Consider the following 22,063-nt stretch of genomic DNA (forward strand, 5'->3'; position numbering starts at 1 on the left):
CTGAAATATATTTATTTTGGCACTGTAAAATAAACACATCAATCCATAATTTCATCATGCACTACTTAAGAAACTTGGAAAGGTTTTAAAAGTAGTGCAAGCTAAGACAACTCCAATGCTGAGGATTGAATTCTCATAAGCTCTCTCTGCTTTATTTGAAACTTTCCAATACATAAGTATCTTTAATATCTCCTATTTTTATTTATATTACATTGCTAGAATGAAAACTTTTTGATAAAATGGGAAAGTAAAATTTTGCTTTCCTTAAATATAATAACTCTCAAATTTTTTAAGTATAGAGGTGAAATGCTTCAATTTGAAATAAGTGAGATACTGTAATGGAGTAGATTATGGATCCATCCATATTTCACAGCCAAATGTAGAAAGAAACTTAAGTTTCAAAAATTTACCAGACTTTGTAAGAACATAACTTCTCATAAGATTTTAATAAATTTTCAAAGGTAAGAAAATTTTTCTATATTTCTTACTTTTGTTTGTTTCCACATTTTGCTATAAAATATAGATGAATGTGTAATATTGTCTAATAGAATATCTATGTAAGAAAAATGTAAGCATCCCAGCACTACAGTTTATTTTATGCATGCACCTAGAGATCACTAATGATAAATTTAACTTTCAGAAAGTTAAAGTTAGTTACAGCATTGAAAGAGCTTTTCTTTTAATTTTTTTGAACTTGGTCAATTTGAAGCCTGGGTTTCAGGCTAGCGAAACTTTCTCAATGGATTAATAAAAGGCAAATATACAGGTTGTGGGTAGATTTCATGTTGTTTAAATGCTCTCAAGGCAACTCCGATTCCAGTCTTGTAGTCATAAGCTCACTAGTAAAGTTTCAAAACTTCACATAAAATATAGATGGATCCATAATATCCTCTATTTTAATATAATAAAATTATCACTTAATTTCATAGTGAAAATCACATTAAAAAACAATATAGCATAAAAATCAGGGAAGAAAATATTGCACTTATTTCTACAAATAAAAAAATATTAATGGAACTTATTTTAAATTGTGAAATATAAAGAATAATTATGGAGTTAATAATAACAATGAATTTGCAATAAATAATGATGTTGGAAAATAAATTTTTCAGTATTTTTTGGATAGAAGAAACGTTTTATGAAGAAATGGCTGGTTTCTTCATAAATATTTCTGACTTCTGAAAAGAAAAACTCTTTCAAGGAATAAGCTGGTAACTAGCACTGAAAGAAATTTTCTGACAAGAATAAATTTACTAATTACAGCCTTGGAAACCCTTCTATTTGAATATTCGTGCAAGATAAGGGGTAGACTCCTGTGTTTGTTATGATGCTTGTAGCAGGAATTTTTCTGCTTTCGCCTGCCGAATATTGAATCTTTCTACTCATCAGGCCAAAGCCAAATACTTGAAATATCTGAAAAAGCACAATGAATACCAAAGCAAAACTAAATATTTGGTGCATCCCTCCCTCTAAATATGATGATTTTGATGGAATGGATTTACTCAACTACTTGACATAATTAAAGAAAATTTAATGATTAGAAGCTGAGAGATAACAACATAGAAAAACTATTTATTATTTGAATGCACAACTAGTTTCATCTTCTTAGAAGACTTCATCAAGTGCATAACGTGAAAAGAGAAATACGAAAATGATACGTTACAGGAGAATAACATCTATAAATTAAGTTGAAAATCTATTATTGACATTTGAAGGTGTTCTGGATGACATAGTATTGTTGGGCACATTCCCACAGGTATGACCTCATGTACACCAAAGTTGAATAGCTGAAGAATGATAATCCGATAGGTTATGGTATAGTACTTATTATAGTACATAAGTACTATAACTGTCCAAGGTAAAAAATACCTTGGACAGGAGAGATGCATATACAGTGGTGTACTTGGATTTTGCAAAAGCTTTTGATAGACCACCATACAACAAGCTGGTAAATAAACTGAAACAGATGGGATTCAAAAACAGACTACTGAGATAGATCAGTGACTGGCCATCAGATAGGTATCAGAAAGTTGTATATGGGGGTGCAGTAGCCCAAAAGAGAAAGGTTACTAATGGTGTACTACTGCTGCAGTCAGTTTTGGGACCACTGTTGTTCATTTTGTATGTTAATGATATTGGGATAGGTTTAACTAGTGATATGCAGGTGTTTGCAGATGATGCAAAACTGGGGAGAGCAATGCAGAGTCAAGCAGATGTTACAAGAGGACTGGAATAGATTGCATGGGGTAGGTAAGTGGAAACGATCAGTTCAGTGTTGCAAAGTGTATGAGATTTGGTAAGCAACAATGGGATGCAAAGTAAGCACTTGGTGGGAAAACTTTAAAGGAAGTAGAGGAGAGATGAGAGATCTAGGAGTGATGTTGGACGAGGACCTGAAATTCAGGGGCCACATTGCACAAGTTGTGAAGATGTCACATCGGATAATGGCAATAATGCAGAGGACCCTGATATACAGAAATAGAGAAGTTATGATGTCATTGTGTAAGGCTTTCATATGGATTGTTGTGCACAGATTTGGTCGCCAGGTTTTCATGGTGATGAGGATATGATGGAAAGGGTACAGACAAGATTCACAAAGGTGGTCAGTGGTCTTTGAAATGTGGAGTACAAGGACAGATTGAGAGAATGTAAGCTGCAAAGCGTCATGAATAGGAAGAAGAAAAGTGGTTGGATATGATTGAGACATAAGCTAGTCAGGAGTTATTAGGTTGACATGGAAGAGACTTTTCATAGATTCAGTGTTTTTCATAGTTTTCATAGAAAAAGTAGCCAAAATTTCAGAAGAATATCAAAGGGTGTAGTTGATGACCAAAATTATGAACCAAGACAAAATGGTGAACTTAGATGAAACACATACCTAGCAAAACAGTGTTGCATTAAAGAAAGGAGAGTAAGAGTTTCAAAATTGATAAAGGATGCAAATGCATGTTATGAAGACGTTTTTGTCTTTTTTTTTTTTAATCTAACCCACACACACACACAAAAAGTCACAACACCTATAAGAGATCAGTGTAACATGTAGGTAAGAGAATAAAAAAGAAGTAATCTGTTTACATCTTATTTTGAACAACTGAAGACTGAATTCTTTGGGAAAGGCATAGTAGGTGAGGCTGTTCCAAAGAACAGAAGCAGATGGAGTGATTTTTAGTGGCATTGAAGTCTGCAATGAAAGAGGGTGCAGTGAAGTTGCTTTGATGAGTTTCAAGATGGACTGTAAAAGAGTGTTGGCTAGCAGACTCTTGTTCTAATGATTTTGGAAGAAAGCAGAGAAATAATAGTGGCTAATTCATTATAGCACTCCCCATGAGAGTATCTATAGAAGCACGCTGCAGAAATTGAATGTTTGTGAGAGAGAGAGAGAGAGGGGGGGGGATTAAAATGGATATGTAGAGGTATCATTAATTAACTGGACTGCCCTCTTCTGGAGGTTCAAGCAAACTTAGAAAAGATTTTGGTGCATCACCCCAAATATGTGAGCAATATTCTATGGTTGGAGAGATCTGGGATATCTACAGAGATGGTACTATGAAATAGTGTTTTGTATGAAATAGTACACAAAGTTTTTTGGCAGCTGCAGAAGCAATGGTTGAAATGTGTTTGTGCCAGGAAAAGTTGGAGGTATAGGTCAGTGCAAAATCTAATCTGGATATTAATGAAAGCAAGGAGGGTACAAGCTCTTTTTTTGCAAGTGATCAGACAGGAGTGAGTTTTGTTGGCATCGAAGTCCTAAGATATAGCAGGAGATCAGAGTTCAGGACACTGGTTGTGGTGGATCTTGATGATTTGAATACTTGAGCACTACAAGGTTTGTCAAATGAAAAGAAAGAATGGAGTGTACTATTATTGGCAAAGCTATGGATAGGATTGGAAGTCTGTTAGAGCTAGTCATTTATATACAAAAGAAAGAGAGTGATGAAAGAATGGAACCCTGGAGTACTTATGCCTGCATTGGGTGGAAATTTGAGTAGAGGAAATCCACCATAACACATAGTGAGTGACCAGTGGTTAGATTCCTGCCCGAGACATGAGGAACCTTTGACTAAAGGTGAGTTAGGCAGTCTCATACGGAGGTAGAGGGTTTTTCACCCAGAAACTCACGTTTTTTGTCCCCCAGAATAAGCAAAACGTGAACCCATGCATCTATAGACATAAAAAGTATCTCCCCCTCCCCCCTCCCATATGGATATATAGGATGCTAATAGTACAATAATTATTATTGTACTATTAGCATCCTATTAATGTCTAACACGCAGGAAATGAAACCATTCTCTATGTGCTTATACTATTGTATTCAAATGTTTAATTATTCATCCATTAACACTGACAAAGGTTTATGAAACTTCAAATATTTCTATCTGATTTTTACCTTTAAACATACTTTAGTCTGAATACATGTTCTTATTCTAATTAACATAAAACAGAAAAAGTGGACCCTGTGTTAGCACACGGGCTAACACAGGGTCCACTTTTTCTGTTTTTTCTGAGCAGTAATAACTAATTTGTTCAGTTCCCCCCCCCCTCTCTCAGTCATCTCTTCTACCTCTACTCTTTGGAGAGGATTTCCTTAAAATTACAATTTTAAGAAGTTCTCTCTTTCTAATCTATACTACATACCATTAGTAGTATATTACAGACTGCATGACCTTATGAATAAAAATATCTTTCCTGTGGTTGTTTCAATGAACAAAAATATGTAATATGAATACTCATATTTATATAAAATATGAATATTCATATTTTATTTATTGGACATTCAGAATTTGGATCACATCATCAGCTAAAAAAAATAAATAAATAAAATGAAATAAAATAAAATATTTAAAAAAAATAAAGCTGAAAATTATTAAATAACTAAATTACTCTACATTCTGAGCCTTCATGATAGATTCTAATGAAATAATACTGGAATTTTCTTTAATTTATATATTTTATTTATATGTTAAAATATCTCGTTAGACCTCCCTTCAAAATTTCAGAACCTAATGAGGAGACAGGAAGAGAAGTATCAGATGATTTCTCCAAAATTGTTTGTTTTCAGTTTCACTAAGTTTTATTTCTTTCCCAAACCACTTTGTCAAAAACAGTTATTGAAAACTGCTTACTTTTTCAAACAATTAGTTATTAAAAGGTGTACATCTTGCCGTTCATCCAACAGTAACATTGCACCCAAGTATCCTATCCTTTTATCTGTAAAACGCTGAGAAGCTATAAGTTTTAGGCACTCCAACTAGAATATAGAAAAAAAAGAGCAAATAAATTAGTACACTATTTAAAAGATTTCAACTAAAAAAGAAATAATTTAATGCAATTGCTTTTAATTAAAAATTTCCATTTAGTTGTTGGTACTGGAACAAGTGAATGAATGACAAGAAACTCTAACAGACTAATATTAACAACTGAAAAGTACAAATGTGTATACAATTCGACAACCAACATGCTAACAATAAACACACAAAAATAAACATTAATGTAACTGCATTTATAACAGAGCAGTGAGCTATTTATAATATAAATATAGTAGCAATAACACATACAAACTGTCAGCCATGAAACCATTATTAGTAGCCTGAAAACACATCTCTCTAAACCACAAAAAAAGGAATATCATAACCAGGGTTTGAAAAAAAAAAAGCATTCAGGAGTTTCATCATAACAAATTCCAACAGCAATAGGAGTTTCAGTTTAATCACCAGTTTTATTTAAGTCATGCTAATTGTATAGTATGCTTTATGTTGTAAATAGTTATTTTTACCTTACCATAGCACCTATTGAGGCATGCCATCATTGCATATACCTGCACCTGCTTTGTCAATTATCACTGATTTTTTTCATAATGCAATCTGACCAATAAGAGAATAGGTTATTCACTGATTACTTTGTCATTTAAGAGTGCTCACTGAAGCATATAGAGTAATCTAAAACAAATGCCCAGCAGACAATAGTAATTGGCTTATTTCATCCCCAATAACAGAATATGCAAGATCTGAGATCTGAACCATTAAAAATGTATATTACAGATTGACTGTTATATTTCCAGAACATGTATAATGCCTTTATACTGATTCTGAAAAAAAAAACGCAAACAAAATGTTTTTTGATTATTTTCTCAGTTATCACTGTACTATATGTATCTAAACTTGTCTTTATGTTACTATTTTGAAGGTTATTATTGTGTTCTTCCATACGCAAATCTGTCGAAATGCGTATGGAAGAACACATGAGAAACATTACTTACAAGAGACAGCGAGCAAGTCCATTATCAAGTCATATCCTCTTCTCGGCTAATCCTAATGATGATAACCAAAGTCACAAAGTCTGCTGGGAAAAATCTACAAACATCTTCCGTTGCAGTGACGAAATAGAGAGAAAAATTGTGGAATCGAGAGAAATCATCTTCAATCCTGTTCATCTAAATAACAACTTAAGCTACAACCTCCCGGATAGTCATTCAGCTGTAATCATGTACTGGCGTTCACGTGATGCAGCAAGTACGCACTCTCCCAACAATGCAACAAATGAAAGAACAGCTTCAAATACAACTACAACGTTTTAATGCTAATTATGTATAAAGACTGTCTATGTTGTTCATAGTCTTTTAACCCTCAATGTTTAGTGTTTTTTCTTTTATAATGTCAACTGAAGAAGGCTGTTACAGGCCGAAACTAGTAGTGTGTTTATATTAAAACCTTTTTAATTAAATCTCGGTTCTAGTCATTCAATTTTTTTCATAAAACTATGTATGTTAACCGAGTCAATGATCAATCTGTCATATATATATATATATATATATATATATATATATATAAAGTCTATGATCACACACACATACATATATATATATTCCTGAGCTTCTACTCGGTTGTTATGGTACATGTTAAAAATAGATATTTAATGACTTTAAAGAGAGATAAAATATTAAGTTTTAATGAAAATGATACTAGTTTCAGCCTTTTACAGCCTTCATCAGGTATCCACTAAAGGTAGAACACAATAATAAAAATTGAAGTTACAAAAAAACAGAGAATTACAGGCAAAAATGCAATACATAATTGTCACACAAACGTTGTATTTTTCAAGTTGTTCTATTCAACGTATCATTGTTTGTTGCATGCATGTTTGCAAGTTCTCGTGAACGCCAGTATTGAACAACTGCAGCATGGCTATCAGGGATGTTGTAACTCTAATTGCTGTTCAAATGTTCAGGATTAAGGAGGATTTCCCTGGACTCCACGATTTTCCTTTCAAACTCATCACTGCAGAGAAAAATGTTTTCGGATTTATCCCAGCAAACTGAGTGACTCTGTAGATCATCATGAGGATTACTAAATCACTTAATGAATTGAACAAATGAATTGAACTGAACAACGTAGCTACGAATATAAATTAAATTACACTTTAATAAATTAGATATTTCGGCAAAGTCACGTTGCCATCTTCAAAAGGAACTTGCAAAAAAAAAGGCACGTGCACATAGGCAATACAACACAGTAACTGAGAATGAAGAGATGAAGCTATTGTTCTCCTAAAAGTCCTGATGGTGCCCTCTAGTGGGTGAAGTAGGTGTTCTTGGCCGTTGGGCTGAAGGTCTGCTGATGTAAGCCTCCCAAATTTGGGGCAGTAGCATACAACCAAATTTGTTGAGGTGTGGAGAGTTTCTTAGGGCTGAGGCTGATTCCATAAATAGTCTTTCGAATTTGTATTTGCTACAGTGTATTACTGTAGCTTTCTTCCACCGTATTCTGTGGCGTGTATCCAGAGCATGGTCTGCAAGACCAGAACGGCTGTACTTGTGAAAGCGGATATAGTCCTTGTGTTCAGAAATTCTGATATTCGCTGTCCTGCCTGTTTGGCCAAAGTAAGACAGTTTACAACTGCAAGGGACCTGGTATACACCAGGTAGGTCTAGGGGTAGTGGTTGGTCTTTAGTTGAGCAGATAAGGGATGCCAATTTTCTGTAAGGCCTGTAACAGGAGGTCAGGTCGTGTTTTTTTAAGATTTTGGTAATTTTTTCCGAAGTGCCTCAGATGTAGGGAATGGTGATGGATTTAGAGTAATCGTTGTTGTGGAGGGGGGGGGGGAAGGTGGGCTGTGGTTTGTAGGTTTTATTTTTTGGATTTTTTTTTATGGGGGGGGGGGGGTAGCCACTGGCTGAGAAAGTGTTGAGGATGTGATTTAGTTCAGTGTTTAGGGCCATGTCGTTAGAACAGATTAGTTTAGCCCTGTTGTATAGTGTTTTCACCACTCCATATTGTTGTGAGATGGGGGGGGGGGGGGATTGTTGGTGAATGTATCTGCCTGTATGGGTGGGTTTTCTATAAACTGAGAAAACCAAGGTTCCATCAGGCTGGCAGGTGACTAGTGTGTCTAGGAAAGGGAGGCTGTTGTTTTCCTCTTTTTCCAGGGTGAATTTGATTCTGGGGGTGTTGGTTGTTTAAGTGTGTTAAGAAGGAGTATTTCAGATTCATGTGGCCAAATAGCGAACACATCATCAATGTAGCGAAGCCATATGGTTGATTTTTGTGGGGCAGAGGCTAAGACTCTTTCTTCAAAAGTCTCTATAAAAAAATTGGCCAAGGGTGGGGAGAATGGTGAACCCATGGCTGTCCCCTCTATTTGTTTGTAGAATTTTCCCTGCCAAACGAAATAGCCTGAGTTTATTGTGAACTGAAATAGGGCTGCGATATTGGGAGAAAATTTAGCTTGGATTAGCTCTAAAGTTTCCTTGAGTGGGACATCTGTGAATAAGGAGGAGACGTCAAAGCTGACCATTATGTCAGTATATTGGAGTGTAAGGTTTTCTATGCTGTCTTTGAAGTGGGCTGAGTTTTTTTATGTGTGATGGTGTGTTGCCAGTATAGTGTGTGAGCTCTTTGGCCAAATGTTTAGCTAATTTGTATGTGGGGGAATCAATGCCATCCACTATGGGATGTAATGGCATATTTTCTTTATGTATTTTTGGGAGTCCATAAATACTGGGGGGGGGGGGTATAGAGTTAAATGGCTTTAATCTGTTGGTAACTTTTACAGACCAAGAAGTGACTTTCTTAAGGAGCCTGTGAAGTTTTCTAATTTGTGAGTTGGTGGGATTGTATTCAATAGGGAGGTAAGTAGCCCGATCTAATAGAAGAGCATTAAGCTTACCTGTGTAGTCCTTTTGGTTAAGTACTACAGTTGCATTTCCCTTATCCGCTTTGGTGATAACTAATTCTTTATTATTCCTCATTTCCTGTAGAGCTTTATATTCCTTGTTGGATATGTTGGTTTTTGGTGGTCTTGCTTTGGAGAGGACACAAGTTACATCCAGTCTTACACTGTTGGCAATCTGATGTGGAAGGTGGCAGAATCCGCATTCGATCTGGATCATAATATCCTCACTAGGTATTTTTCTGGAAGCAATGGCGAAGTTGTGGCCATGTGAAAGCACGTTGAGTGCTTCAGGCTTCAGGGTGACTGAAGAAAGGTTGATTACAGTGTTGGTAGCAAGTTTTGGATTGACGGTAGAGTTCTTTTTTAATTTTTCAAATTTTTTTCATCTGTCTGCCTCGTATTTTTTCAAATTCTTTGTCTGCAGCAGTACACGAGGCGTCATGTAAAATTGACCAAAGTTCGTGATTTAAAGTGCATGAAAGCTCATCTTCGAAGGCACAAATAGCTTCATTAACGTCCGCTAAGAGAAACCACATGGTGAGATTTGCTCGCGAAGCAACGGGTAGCTAGCGCAGTTATATATACAGAGAGCTTTTTGTGAAACAAAACGGTGCTTGAATTTTACACAGTTCGGGATTACCTTATTATTCCGGCAGCGTTTCAGGAAAGTTAGACGATTTAATTGTCTAGACAGCTTCAACTTCATTTTACCGTATTGGTGGGCATTCCGTGCGATCGTATCTCTGTGGATGATGTTGATTCTCGTAGACAGGCTTATACGTTAGTTATGCATTACTAAATCACTTAAGGAATTGAAAAACGTAGCTACGAATATAAATTAAATTACACTTTTATTTATTAAAGTGCAATTTAATTTATATTCGTAGCTACGCTGTTCAATTCCTTGAGTGATTTAGTAATGCATAAGCAACGTATAAGCCTGTCTACAAGAATCATCATGAGGATTGTTTGAGAAAAGAACATGACTGGATAGCGCAGATGCATGTGATCTTTTATAGGAGATGTCTCTCTTATGCTCCTCTATACGTAGTTCAAGAGATTTGTTAGTCTGTCCAAAATAATATCACATGCATCTGCGCTATCCAGTCATGTTCTTTTCTCAAACAATCCTCATGATGATTCTTGTAGACAGGCTTATACGTTAGTTATGCATTACTAAATCACTTAAGGAATTGAAAAACGTAGCTACGAATATAAATTAAATTACACTTTTATTTATTAAAGTGCAATTTAATTTATATTCGTAGCTACGCTGTTCAATTCCTTGAGTGATTTAGTAATGCATAAGCAACGTATAAGCCTGTCTACAAGAATCATCATGAGGATTGTTTGAGAAAAGAACATGACTGGATAGCACAGATGCATGTGATCTTTTATAGGAGATGTCTCTCTTATGCTCCTCTATACGTAGTTCAAGAGATTTGTTAGTCTGTCCAAAATAAGGAATATTACAATCACACCATAGCTTGTATACACCTAGATATTTCAGGTTGTGATGAATAGGCTTCGGATGGCTTATAAGAGAAAGGACTTTAGGAAGTGTAGTGAAGAAGTCCTGATGTTGTATTTTTTAAGGACTTTAGCCAATTTATCGGAGACTGAACTAATGTAAGGGATGGAGATGCTACCTTTAAAATTAGTAGTCTCCGTAGTACACTGCCTAGGAGGATCCAGAAGAAATTTCTTAATCGTTTTTTCAGAATATCCATTTTGTTTAAAGATAAGAGAAAGGTGATTAATTTCTTTTTGGAGCTCATCTGGTTCATTTAAAAGAGAGCGTGCTCTGTGTCCTAAGGTAGGAATAGTTCCGAGCTTTTGTGGTGGAAAGTGATGAGATTGACAGTGCAGATATCTGCACTGTCAATCTCATCACTTTGGGTTTTCTGTGTATAGAGATTTTAAATCTATCAGAGCATCATGTAAGAATTACATCCAGGAATGGAAGGCATTTCATTATAGTTTGGTAGTGAATTTTATATTAGAATGCTGGTTGTTAAGATGATGAAGAAAATCCATGAGAGATGTGTGCCCGTGACTCCATATGATAAAAATATCGTCAACATAACGCCTCCAAAGTTGGCTTAAGTGAGAAGGACGATATGGCTTTCGTTTCAAAATCTTCTTGGAAAATGTTTGCTAGAACCGGGGATAAAGGGTTGCCCATTGCTAGGCCTTGGTTCTGTTTGTAAATGGAGTCCCTATATCTGAAGTACCAGATTGAATACAATGCTTTAATAAAGCAAATATCTTTTTAGACAATTTGTCCTTTAGTAATGTTAACACCTGCTCAGTAGGGACGTTAGTAAATAATGAGATAATGTCAAACTTGCTATGATATCAATTGCGCTGATGGAAATATTTTTGATATGAGAAACGAAATCTGTGGTGTTTTTGATGAACAATGAAGATTTATTGGAGAAACACTTGAGGTATTCTGCAAGATGTTTTGAAAGCTTATAAGTAGGACCATCAATTCCTTTCGCAATTGGGCGAAGAGGAGTGTTTTCCTTGTGGATCATTAGAACTCCATAAATGCGTGGTATAAAAGGGTGTAGAGAGCATAAAGAAAGGCATGAGGAACGAATACTGTGAAGAAGTTCACTTGAAGTCTTTAACAGATTGTTTGTGTGGTTTTGTAGTTCCCTTGTTGGATCATCCTGAATAATTGAATATGTAATGTCTTCAAGCAATTGAAGCATTTTATTGTGGTAATGTTCAGCGTTGAGGACGACTATGGCATTGCCTTTATCTGCAGGTAAAATAATGATGTTTTTGTTCTTTTTAAGATTCTCTAAGGCCTGTCTTTCGGCAGAAGAAAGATTATCTGTTGGAGGTTTAGCATTACTGATAATGAAGATGGATTCAATAAGGAGAAGTTTTGCCAAATGATTAGGAATAAGTGAACTGGCTTTTTCTATTTTAGTAAGTAGAGATATTTTGGAATAAACTTTGGTGAGGGAATGAAATTTAGACATTTGCTTAGAATATCTTTTTCTGCAACTGTTAAAACATGTGACGAATTGTTTACTACAACTATGTCAGGATTAATACAGGCTTTAGTAGGAACAGATGTGTTTTGTACTTTCTTAAGAATCTCAAATTTCTTGATAAGATTAAGCTTATTATTATTTTATATCCGTGTTGCTTGCGCTTCACTGTAAAAGATAAAATCATGAAAATTATCATTATCCATAACCTCTCCAAGTTTTTGAGTTAAAGATCTTTTTACGTTGAACAAAAAAGCAAGACAGCAATTTGTATCTCAGATTCTTTTGTGGAGAAGATCTAACTTTGCTTTACAATAAATTCTTTCAGTGCGTTCTGTTGTTATCTTTTCTTGAAACGATATGAAATTAGGAAAAACTTGATTGAATTTACAACGTTTTAGGAAAAACTAACCTGTTGACTCTCAGTCCTATTTTCTTCAATGTTTTTTTATAATTTCTTTTGATGTCAGTTAGAGATGCCTCGTCATTTAGGCTATAGATGTATTCTTGAGCTTCTACTCGGTTGTTATGGTACATTTTAAAAATAGATATTTAATAACTTTAAACCGAGATAAAATATTAAGTTTTAATGAAAATGATACTAGTTTCAGCCTTTTACAGCCTTCATCAGGTATCCACTAAAGGTAGAACACAATAATAAAAATTGAAGTTACAAAAAACTGAGAATTACAGTTTTTTATAACTTCAATTTTTATTATTATAACGGAATTACAGGCAAAAATGCAATACATAATTGTCACAAAAACGTTGTATTTTTCAAGTTGTTCTATTCAACGCGTCATTGTTTGTTGCATGCGCGTTTGCAAGTTTTCGTAAACGCCAGTATTGAACAACTACAGCATGGCTATCAGGGATGTTGTAACTCAAATTGCTGTTCAAATGTTCAGGATTAAGGAGGATTTCCCTGGACTCATGATTTTCCTTTCAAACTCATCACTGCAGAGAAAAATGTTTTCGGATTTATCCCAGCAAACTGAGTGACTCTGTAAATCATCATGAGAATTGTTTGAGAAAAGAACATGACTGGATAGCGCAGATGCATGTGATCTTTTATAGGAGATGTCTCTCTTATGCTCCTCTATACGTAGTTCAAGAGATTTGTTAGTCTGTCCAAAATAAGGAATATTACAAATGCACTATAGCTTGTATACACCTAGATATTTCAGGTTGTGATGAATAGGCTTCGGATGGCTTATAAGAGAACGGACTTTAGGAAGTGTAGTGAAAAACGTCCTAACGTTGTATTTTTTAAGGACTTTAGCCAATTTATTGGAGACTGAACTAATGTAAGGGATGGAGATGCTACCTTTAAAATTAGTAGTCTGCGTAGTACACTGCCTAGGAGGATCCAGAAGAAATTTCTTAATCGTTTTTTCAGAATATCCATTTTGTTTAAAGATAAGAGAAAGGTGATTAATTTCTTTTTGGAGTTCATCTGGTTCATTTAAAAGAGAGCGTGCTCTGTGTCCTTAGGTAGAAATAGTTCCGAGCTTTTGTGGTGGAAAGTGATGAGATTGACAGTGCAGATATCTGTTAGTATGAGTGGGTTGTCTGTATATATAGATTTTAATTCCGTATTTTTTATTTTATTTTTTTATTTCATATGGTGATGCAACAGCCATGAGCCCCTCTTATGGGAAGGTACGGCACCACCTCAATCCCCTTTTTTATCCGGGCTCGGGACCAGCATAGCAGACAATTCAGACCTCTGGCCGGAGGAATCATCTTAGGTATTCATGACTGTATTCGTGTGTGTGTTCATGGGGCCAGTTTGCCTGTTTGCAGGATGAAAAACCCCAGCTAAACTGGGGAGAAAACCCTGCTGTCTATGCCCAAGACCAGCTAACTTGGCTATGGCTGAGGAAGATCCTTAAGCTCCTCTTGTTGCCGACGGGAATCGAACCCAGAACACTCCTTCCCCAGGCATATAGTTGCGAAGTGCAAAGCTACTAGGCTAACCGTGCAGATATAAATTCTGTATGAAAATCAGCAATGAAAAAAAAAGAAGGCAAAAAGACAAAAACACCCAAAACATGAATTGCATCCTGAATGGAGAACCTATAGAACAACTAAAACATTTCAGCTATTTAGGCACAATTTTTAGGAAAGATGCAAATCAAATATGGAAATAGACAACAGAATTAGCAGAGCTGGTATCATAGAAAGTTAGCTGAATAAATCTATATAATATAAGAGAGAGATTAGTCAAACCACAAAATAGTTCAGTACAAGACAGTGTTCAAACCAATTTTAACTTCTGTGTCTGAGGTCTGTGTTAGAAATATAACACTTGATCAAAGAGTAGAGACTAGAGATATGAGAGTTCTGAGAAAAATTAGGGTTGTGAACAGATGGCATCAGTGGCAGTATCATATGAAAAATGAGGAAATTAGTAAAGAACTTGACATTAACATTCAGGAATTTATTAGGAGAGCTGATCTCAGTTGATGGTCACTTAAACAGAATTGGAAAGAAAAGATTAGCAAAACAAGCAAGGGTTCTTTGCCAGGATGGCAGGGAAAAAACCAAAAGGAAGACCAATATCGAGGTGGATTGATACAGTAAAGTGCCTTAGAAGAGAAATATAACATTTAATAATACTGAATTCTTGATTAATTTGAAGGGAAAACTGTATTGGAAGTTAGTAATGATGTAACTTTTTCATGTAATAATATCATTATATCCTGTACATCCCCTGAAGGTACACATCAGGAATGTGATGATGATGAATAATGGTCCTATTTCTTTGTCCCCCCAGAAAGTGATGAATTTGTAACTTTTAATGCCCTCAGTGCAACTAATATGCATTTCATTCTTGGCAGTTGTTGAATGAAGTGAGTTTTTTTTTTTTTTTTTACCTGGTTCAAGAAAATAAGACATGGAATGTGAACAGTTAAATTAAACACATCCAACTGATCATTTTTTTATATTATACTTACTACTCATTCATATTTTTGTCTATTATAATGCTAAATATTATAATCTTACTGGATTACTACAATGTTTGGTACTAAACGTGCTAATGTCACATAAACTATACATTGTTACTATTTTACAACATTTTTTGGCAAAATTTGGAGAAATAAAATTCCAAATTAATTAGTAGGTACAAAACAAGATATCATAAAAAGTTAATTTTAAAAAGTTATATAATAATAACAGTTCAAAAAAAAATTTTAAATGCACATCTCAGCTTGATAAAAACTGATACTAGCAGATCCTGCACCAAGTCACAGATATTAACCTCAAACACAAGAGGCTATAAAACCTGTATACATATGCATACTTTGTGTATGTGTGTAGATACAAATTAACCTCTCTCTCTCTCACACACACAAATGCTGTAAAACCTGAACTACACTATACTACGTTGTTCATGTATATGATGAAGCAGTTTCAAAGAACATGTTAACGTGTTTCTTAAAGAAACAGATTCTAGTCCTTGAGAAGTACAGTGTGAAGATAGCTGAGCCAGAGGATAGCAACAGATGGAATAAAAGAGGAAAATGAGAAATTGGTTCAGTAGATGTTAAACTGTATTGAAGTAGTTGCGTATGATTTTGCAGGTTTAAAGGAAAACAAGAAAATGATAGAAATCATCTCAGCAGAACAGCATACATAAAATTAAAGAAGGCATATTGCTGGCCAGTTTATCTGTTTTGAGAGAAGAAAATACAATTTCCAGGAGGGAAAAACCCTGCCACCTTTGTATGAGGCCAGCTACTCACCTTTTGATAAAAAGTCCATATAAATATGATTTGTGTCCTAGACAAAATATGAACCCAAGTCTTTCAAACTAAAGAGCAACATTATTTGCACTTTGGCTGACCCTACTGTTCGGGCATCTGGACTTTAGAAAATGAAGATTTAGATATAGTTAAGTGGTTAGAATGATTATCAGAATTTGAAGAGAAATTATCAGAATTTGGATAATTAAAACAGAGAGTGGTTTTTATGGCTGCTTATCAGTTCTGTTAGAAATAGCAAACTGGTTTTTTGCAATCTAGAGGTGGACAGAAGTGGTGATTCATACTGTTGAAGAACAGATATGAAGTGGATGCAGAAGTTAACTTTTTTTTAAAGGATTTCTGCTGCTTTTATGATTTTTTGGGGTTTATATGTATTTTGGTATTACTGGTATTTGGCTGAGAGACAATGATATAGTTATTGGGATAAAATGTGAAAGGTATAGCATTTTTAGAAATGATAGAAAAGAATTGGGGGAGAGGTACTGTTGATGACAGGTAATGAACTGTAGCCAAAAATAGTTCAGCTGGAGGTCACTGGTGCATTTGAAGTTAACTGAGATAAAAGCCAATAGGAAAAATTGAAAGTTGGTTGCTGCTATGGATGATATGCATCAAGAAACAAGCTCACTGAGTAATAGTAATTACTCTAGTAATTATTATGGGAGATTCAACTATGGAAACATAGATTGGAGGAAAGGACACATGGGAGGAAGGAAATGGAATTTATGAATTTACTAAGGAATAATTATCTGAAGCAGCTTGTGATGGAAGGTACCAGGAGTTTGAAAGTGCTAGAAAGCAATTACATCAGAGGATTTTCCTGTAACCAGGATGCCCAAATTGCTGCCAACTGGTGAGAGTGATCATGTGATCTTGACCTAGGAGGCGACTTAATGTGTGGAATTTCCAGTTAAGAAAGAATGTATATGTGGAATTACAGAACTGGCCCATGGCATGAGAAACTCCAAAGGATGGATGCTGATAGTGCATGGGAGGTGGTAATTAAAGGAAGTAATAGCAGACTTCGTACACTGAGTCAGGGGAATAAATCAAGTGGGAGTTAAACGGATGAGCAGCATCATTAAACAGGCGCTACAAAAAAAGAATAATTTGTGAAGGGAAAGCAAAGAAAAAAGGTGACTAGCAGGCACATAAGCCATACAAAGCACAGACCATAAAAGATTACCAGTATGGTCAGGAATGCAAAATCATAATAAGAGATTAGTAGTGCAGGCCAAAGAGTTCTTACAGAATGTGACAAGTAAAAGGAAGAATGATTATGGAAGAATCATTCTGATGAATGCAATGGGGGGGGGGGAGTCTGAAGTAGGTGAAATAATTAAATTACTACGTGATTACTTTGCAAAGTGTATATCATCCAGCTGTAGATACTGCAGTAACAAGAGAAGTAATAGCTTATATGGATTTTATTTAGTGATTGACACATGCAATACTGTACAGAATAAAAAACATATGAACATGAAAATAATATAAAAATTACAATTGCATGTCTAAGTTTCTGATCCATTGTAGAGTTGAGAGTGCAGCTTGGAGAAAATCAGACCAGTCACTTTGAAAACACAGGCTGCATCCAGTGGTGATGCAACAAATTGTTTAGGAGAACTGCATTAAAGAGAAAGGTGTTTTCCCACTTAACAAGACTGCACATATTTCGTGGTTCGTAGGAATCCTATAGTAGGGTTTTTCTCCCGGAAACTCTGGTTTTTCATCCAGTACAGACAAATTGGCCCTTCAGAACACATGCAATTTACAGACAAAAAATACTAGTTGTTGTGGTGGTAGTGGCCAGTAGATGCTGCTGATATTGATGATTGGTAGTAGAAGTTCAGTATAGTGGTGGAGACAGAGTTGTACAATAGGTGTCCTCCCACAATGAGTCTTCGGACTCCTTGGAGGTGTCACGAATAATAATAATAATATTCAGGGTTACTCATGTCTCATAGGGAAGCTCAAGAACAGAAGACTGGTTACTAATACCTGAAACCATACTTGTACTTGAGGATCGTCAGAGTTTGTATCCCACCATCTTGTCCATTCTTTTCTGGAGATGAAATTATTTGTGACTAAATTTTCTGCTTTATATATCGATGGTCATCTAGGTTTTAATCAACTGATTCTCAAGTCTTGAATGTTCTTGTGCATGTGGAGAATACGATTATTGCTTATTTTTTTGTACTCTTGAAGGAGAGCATTAACTCTCTGAAAGTGTGGAAGCAGGATGTTTTTCAAGGCACAAAGCCAATTTGTTGATCTAATTGCACCAGATATCAGCCAGAGGGTGTTATTAAGTTGAATATCAATGAGTTTCTGTGTGAATTGTCAAGCCAAACAGGTGGAATGGGCTCAAATGGGTCCAAAGTTTTTGAATGATGTTATTACGAGTCATTATTTTAGCCAGTGAATTCTCCGAGTGTTTCCTGTAAGATAGTGTGGAGTCCAGTGTGGCACTTAAATACTTTGGAAACTTGTTATATCATAATGTAGTACCATTTAAGGTGACCTGTACTGAAAAGCCTATCGTTCATAATGAACAAGACACTTTATTTTTACCTGAATTGAACATTATCTCCTTTTTTTTAAATTAATCCCCCTCGATATGTATTTTTTATTAGATGTATTTGGCATTACGAGTTTTCCTAGATCGGATGTTAGAGTTTCTTCCATAGTTGTTTTTGAAAGGCTGCTTCTATAAATGCCAAAAATAGGATCTGATCACAGCAGCTATGATTGGACTTACCTGTTCTATGTATTTGATCCAAGATAATGTGGTTAATTCTATTGAAAATAAACCTTTCCAGATTTCTTAAGTAGAGCTATGAGTTTGCAGCTCTGGGGTTGATCATCTGATTTACCAGCTTTTAGCAGAGCAATGATTATTGTCTTCTTAAATTGTTTGGATAGGATTCCAGTTTTTAAAATTGGAATCTGGAAAGAATCATACAAGCCATTTTTTGGCATTTGTTTCCATGTTCAGAAGGAATTCCATATGAATGCCATCAAAACCCAGAGTCCTCCCAGCATTTACATCTTTCATGCTAAATTAATGTCTTTGACAGAGAAAGATTTTGAATTTCTCTTTTAATAAGTACTGAATGCTTGTTGTTATTCATAATCTTGAAATATTTACAATATGATTGGCAATCATATTTGGTGTAACTTCAAGTTGTTTCTTGAATCCACCTGTAGTCTCACTCAGATTTCTTAAAAGGCACCGTGCTTTTCTACTGGAGTGCTTGAAATAGTAGTTTTCCATGGTCTCCAGCCATCTTTGTCTTTTTGACGTGTTCAAACTGTGAAAGTCAGCAGCAACCTCAGAATCCCTGCTCAAAAGGAAATCTTTATATAGTAATTATACGCATCCTAAAGGATGTATGCTTTGCATTATGGGATACTAAGGCAATCGATGTGAAGTCGTTAGCCTCTATATACAAGTAACCCAGTAGTGAAGACACTTCACGTGCAAGCTTTGGTTGCTTACACCTGAATAAAGGATTAAACAAGAATATAATTTCTTGGCATCTTTAATTTATACTTCGTTCTAGCCAGGGATATAATTCTTTCAATATTCTTTAGAGATGTATTTTTTGGCAGCTGATATAACTGCTCCTACAAAATGATCTTAAGTTTTGTAAATAGGAAGGATAAAGCATTCCTGACTGGCTTTCTTAAACTTCCATCTAATGTGAGGACTGGATTTAATCAGATGAATAGCAATGTCAATCTCCAGAACTTGCAAGCCTGTGTTGGCTATTCGGGAAATTTCCTAAGACTTTCCTTACAGATGGAAGAGGATTATTGCAGGATACAAAGCTTACATCAGGTTGTAATTTGTGTTCCAAGCAGCAGATTTAAATGTTCCCTGATCTTTAACATTGAAGATTAATCGAAGGTTTTGTTCTTCAGCCCATTCCACTAAAGCAATGCCACAATTATCATTTCTGAAATATTTCCAGTACTCATGATGTCTGTTAAAGTCACCTACTTATAATTCTCCCCAACTTTGCATCATCAGCAAACAATTGAAGATTCCCAATCAGTCTACGTGATATATCATTTACAAATAAGTTAAACAGCAGGGGGCCCAAGAACAGAACCCTGGGGAATGCATGCCACTGGTTACCCTCCTCTTTTTTGAGAGGCTGCTCCATTATACAGAACTTGCTAGTATCATTTAGCAAGCCAATCTCTGATCCATCTAACCAATATACTATCTATTCCCATCGTCTGCAGCTTGTACACTGACTTGTTATGTGATAGTCTATCAAAAGCTTTTGCAAAGTCCAAGAATATCGTTGTCATATGATTCTCCCATATTTAACATACTTGTCACTGTCATAAAATTTAAGTAAATGCTAAAACAAGACCTACCCTTTACAAATCCATGCTGACCATCATAAAGAATACTATGTCCATCAATCCAATAATATATTCTATTCCTAACCAGTCTCTCCAATACCTTGACTACAACTGCACTTACATAGTAGTCTTTGATGAAGGCAGGGATTTGGAGATATTGGTGGATAGGGAGTGCAGAGGAATTTGTCTGAGTGTGGTTAGTAAGGAAGTGCAGAGGAATTTGTCTGAGTGTGGTTAGTAAGGGTGTGCAGACTAGGTTCGTTACTTGGAGTGGCGAATGAGTGGAATGGATTGCCAAAGATGGTTGCGAGTAGGCTTAAGGAGATGTATAGTGAATAGGCTTAAGGAGATGTATAGGTATCGTATTAATGGACAGAGTGAGTCTCTCTCAATAAGTCTTCTGACTCTGTGGAGTGCCCATATAAATAACAATAATTCACTAATGGATCCCAACACACTTTGAAAAACACTGACCTAGGTGATGGAGAGAAACTTTTGGTAAGTAGCTAAGTTTTGTTATGGCTTGAAGGCCTGTATATTATACCTTTTTAGAATGCACGAAATTTTTTCTGAGGCACCCCGAATCTAATGGATGGCAATTGATTTTTTGTGATCTGGTTTTTATTTATTTTTATTTTATTTTTTTTGAGAGGAAAGGGAATGGGCAAAGAGTTCTGCTGATTTTGTGAAAAAGAAACAATTAGCTAAAAAAGGTGTCCCTGGATGTGATTGATTTCACTAGAAACTATTGTGGTAAGAGCAGACAGTTATAATACCATACTGCTAAGGGGGAGGGAGTGGTGATGTGAGGGATATACTTTCCAGTGTTGGATAGGCTTTCTGTAGATAGAAAAGGGTAAGGATTTACTGGGTAGCTGGATGACTAGAGCAGCGCTTCCCAAACTGTGGGCTGCGGCCCCCTTGGGGGCCATAGGTTTTGTTGAGGGGGCCGTGAAATAATGAAAACAAATTGAAAATCTTTTAAGACTAAGTAGATTTTTGTTTATCTTAATAGAAAGGTATTTAATTTTTATTATTTATTATTTCTTTTTTGTTATTTTTTATATTTTAATGGGGAAAAAATCACACAATGTGTTCACAAATTTCGCTTCCTGCGTATTTCGGCGCTTAATGAATATTAGTAAATATATGCTTATTCGTATAAGTTTCATTTCAAATCAGAAATCTAAGAATTGCAGTTTCAAATATTTCACTCACCTGATATTGACTTTTTGTGTAGCAGTATTGAAACATATCCATCACATTAAATTGTTATTAAACTTCTTTTATGTTGTTCATTCTTTCTTTATTACTAATCGTTTTATGTTTCATGTGCTTGTACTGCAAATATATATATTGTTATATATATTTGCAGTACAATTGTACATTTGTACAATAACAATATATCTATCTATATAAAAATATGAGATAATGTGCCATGTCAAATGTGTATGTAAGATGCTAAAAATGTAATATTTGCATTTGATTTTTGCAATATTCGCTGTGTATGTTTTGTATTGAATATAAATACAATAAATATTATAATAATATATGTCTATATTATCGAGGGGGGGGGCCGTGAAATGTTGAAATGTTTCCAAATGGGGCCCTGAAGTCCACAAGTTTGGGAAGCACTGGACTAGAGCATCAATGAAGGGCACAGAGTAATTGTTTTCCTTTTGAATGGTGAAATGGATCTTTTAGTATTGGCTGCTGAGGTGTGCTAAAAACATTTCCAGC

The 22,063-nt window shown here is 35.2% G+C and overlaps 1 protein-coding gene across 1 annotated transcript in view; it reads right to left on the minus strand.

Moving 5' to 3' along the window:
* The window catches only part of LOC150096566 (AP-1 complex subunit gamma-1-like), a 449,674-nt gene that overhangs the window by 367,861 nt on the left and 59,750 nt on the right, over window positions 1-22,063 (minus strand). Inside the window, exon 3 of the mRNA XM_090408538.1 lies at window positions 5,124-5,248. Coding sequence (XP_090264664.1) covers window positions 5,124-5,248 — 125 coding nt within the window. The remainder of the gene's footprint in view (window positions 1-5,123; window positions 5,249-22,063) is intronic.

Source organism: Typopeltis vanoorti, chromosome 18, assembly GCF_054136105.1.
Source record: "Typopeltis vanoorti isolate ZY-2024b chromosome 18, IOZ_Tvanoo_1.0, whole genome shotgun sequence".
NCBI classification, from domain to species: domain Eukaryota; kingdom Metazoa; phylum Arthropoda; class Arachnida; order Uropygi; family Thelyphonidae; genus Typopeltis; species Typopeltis vanoorti.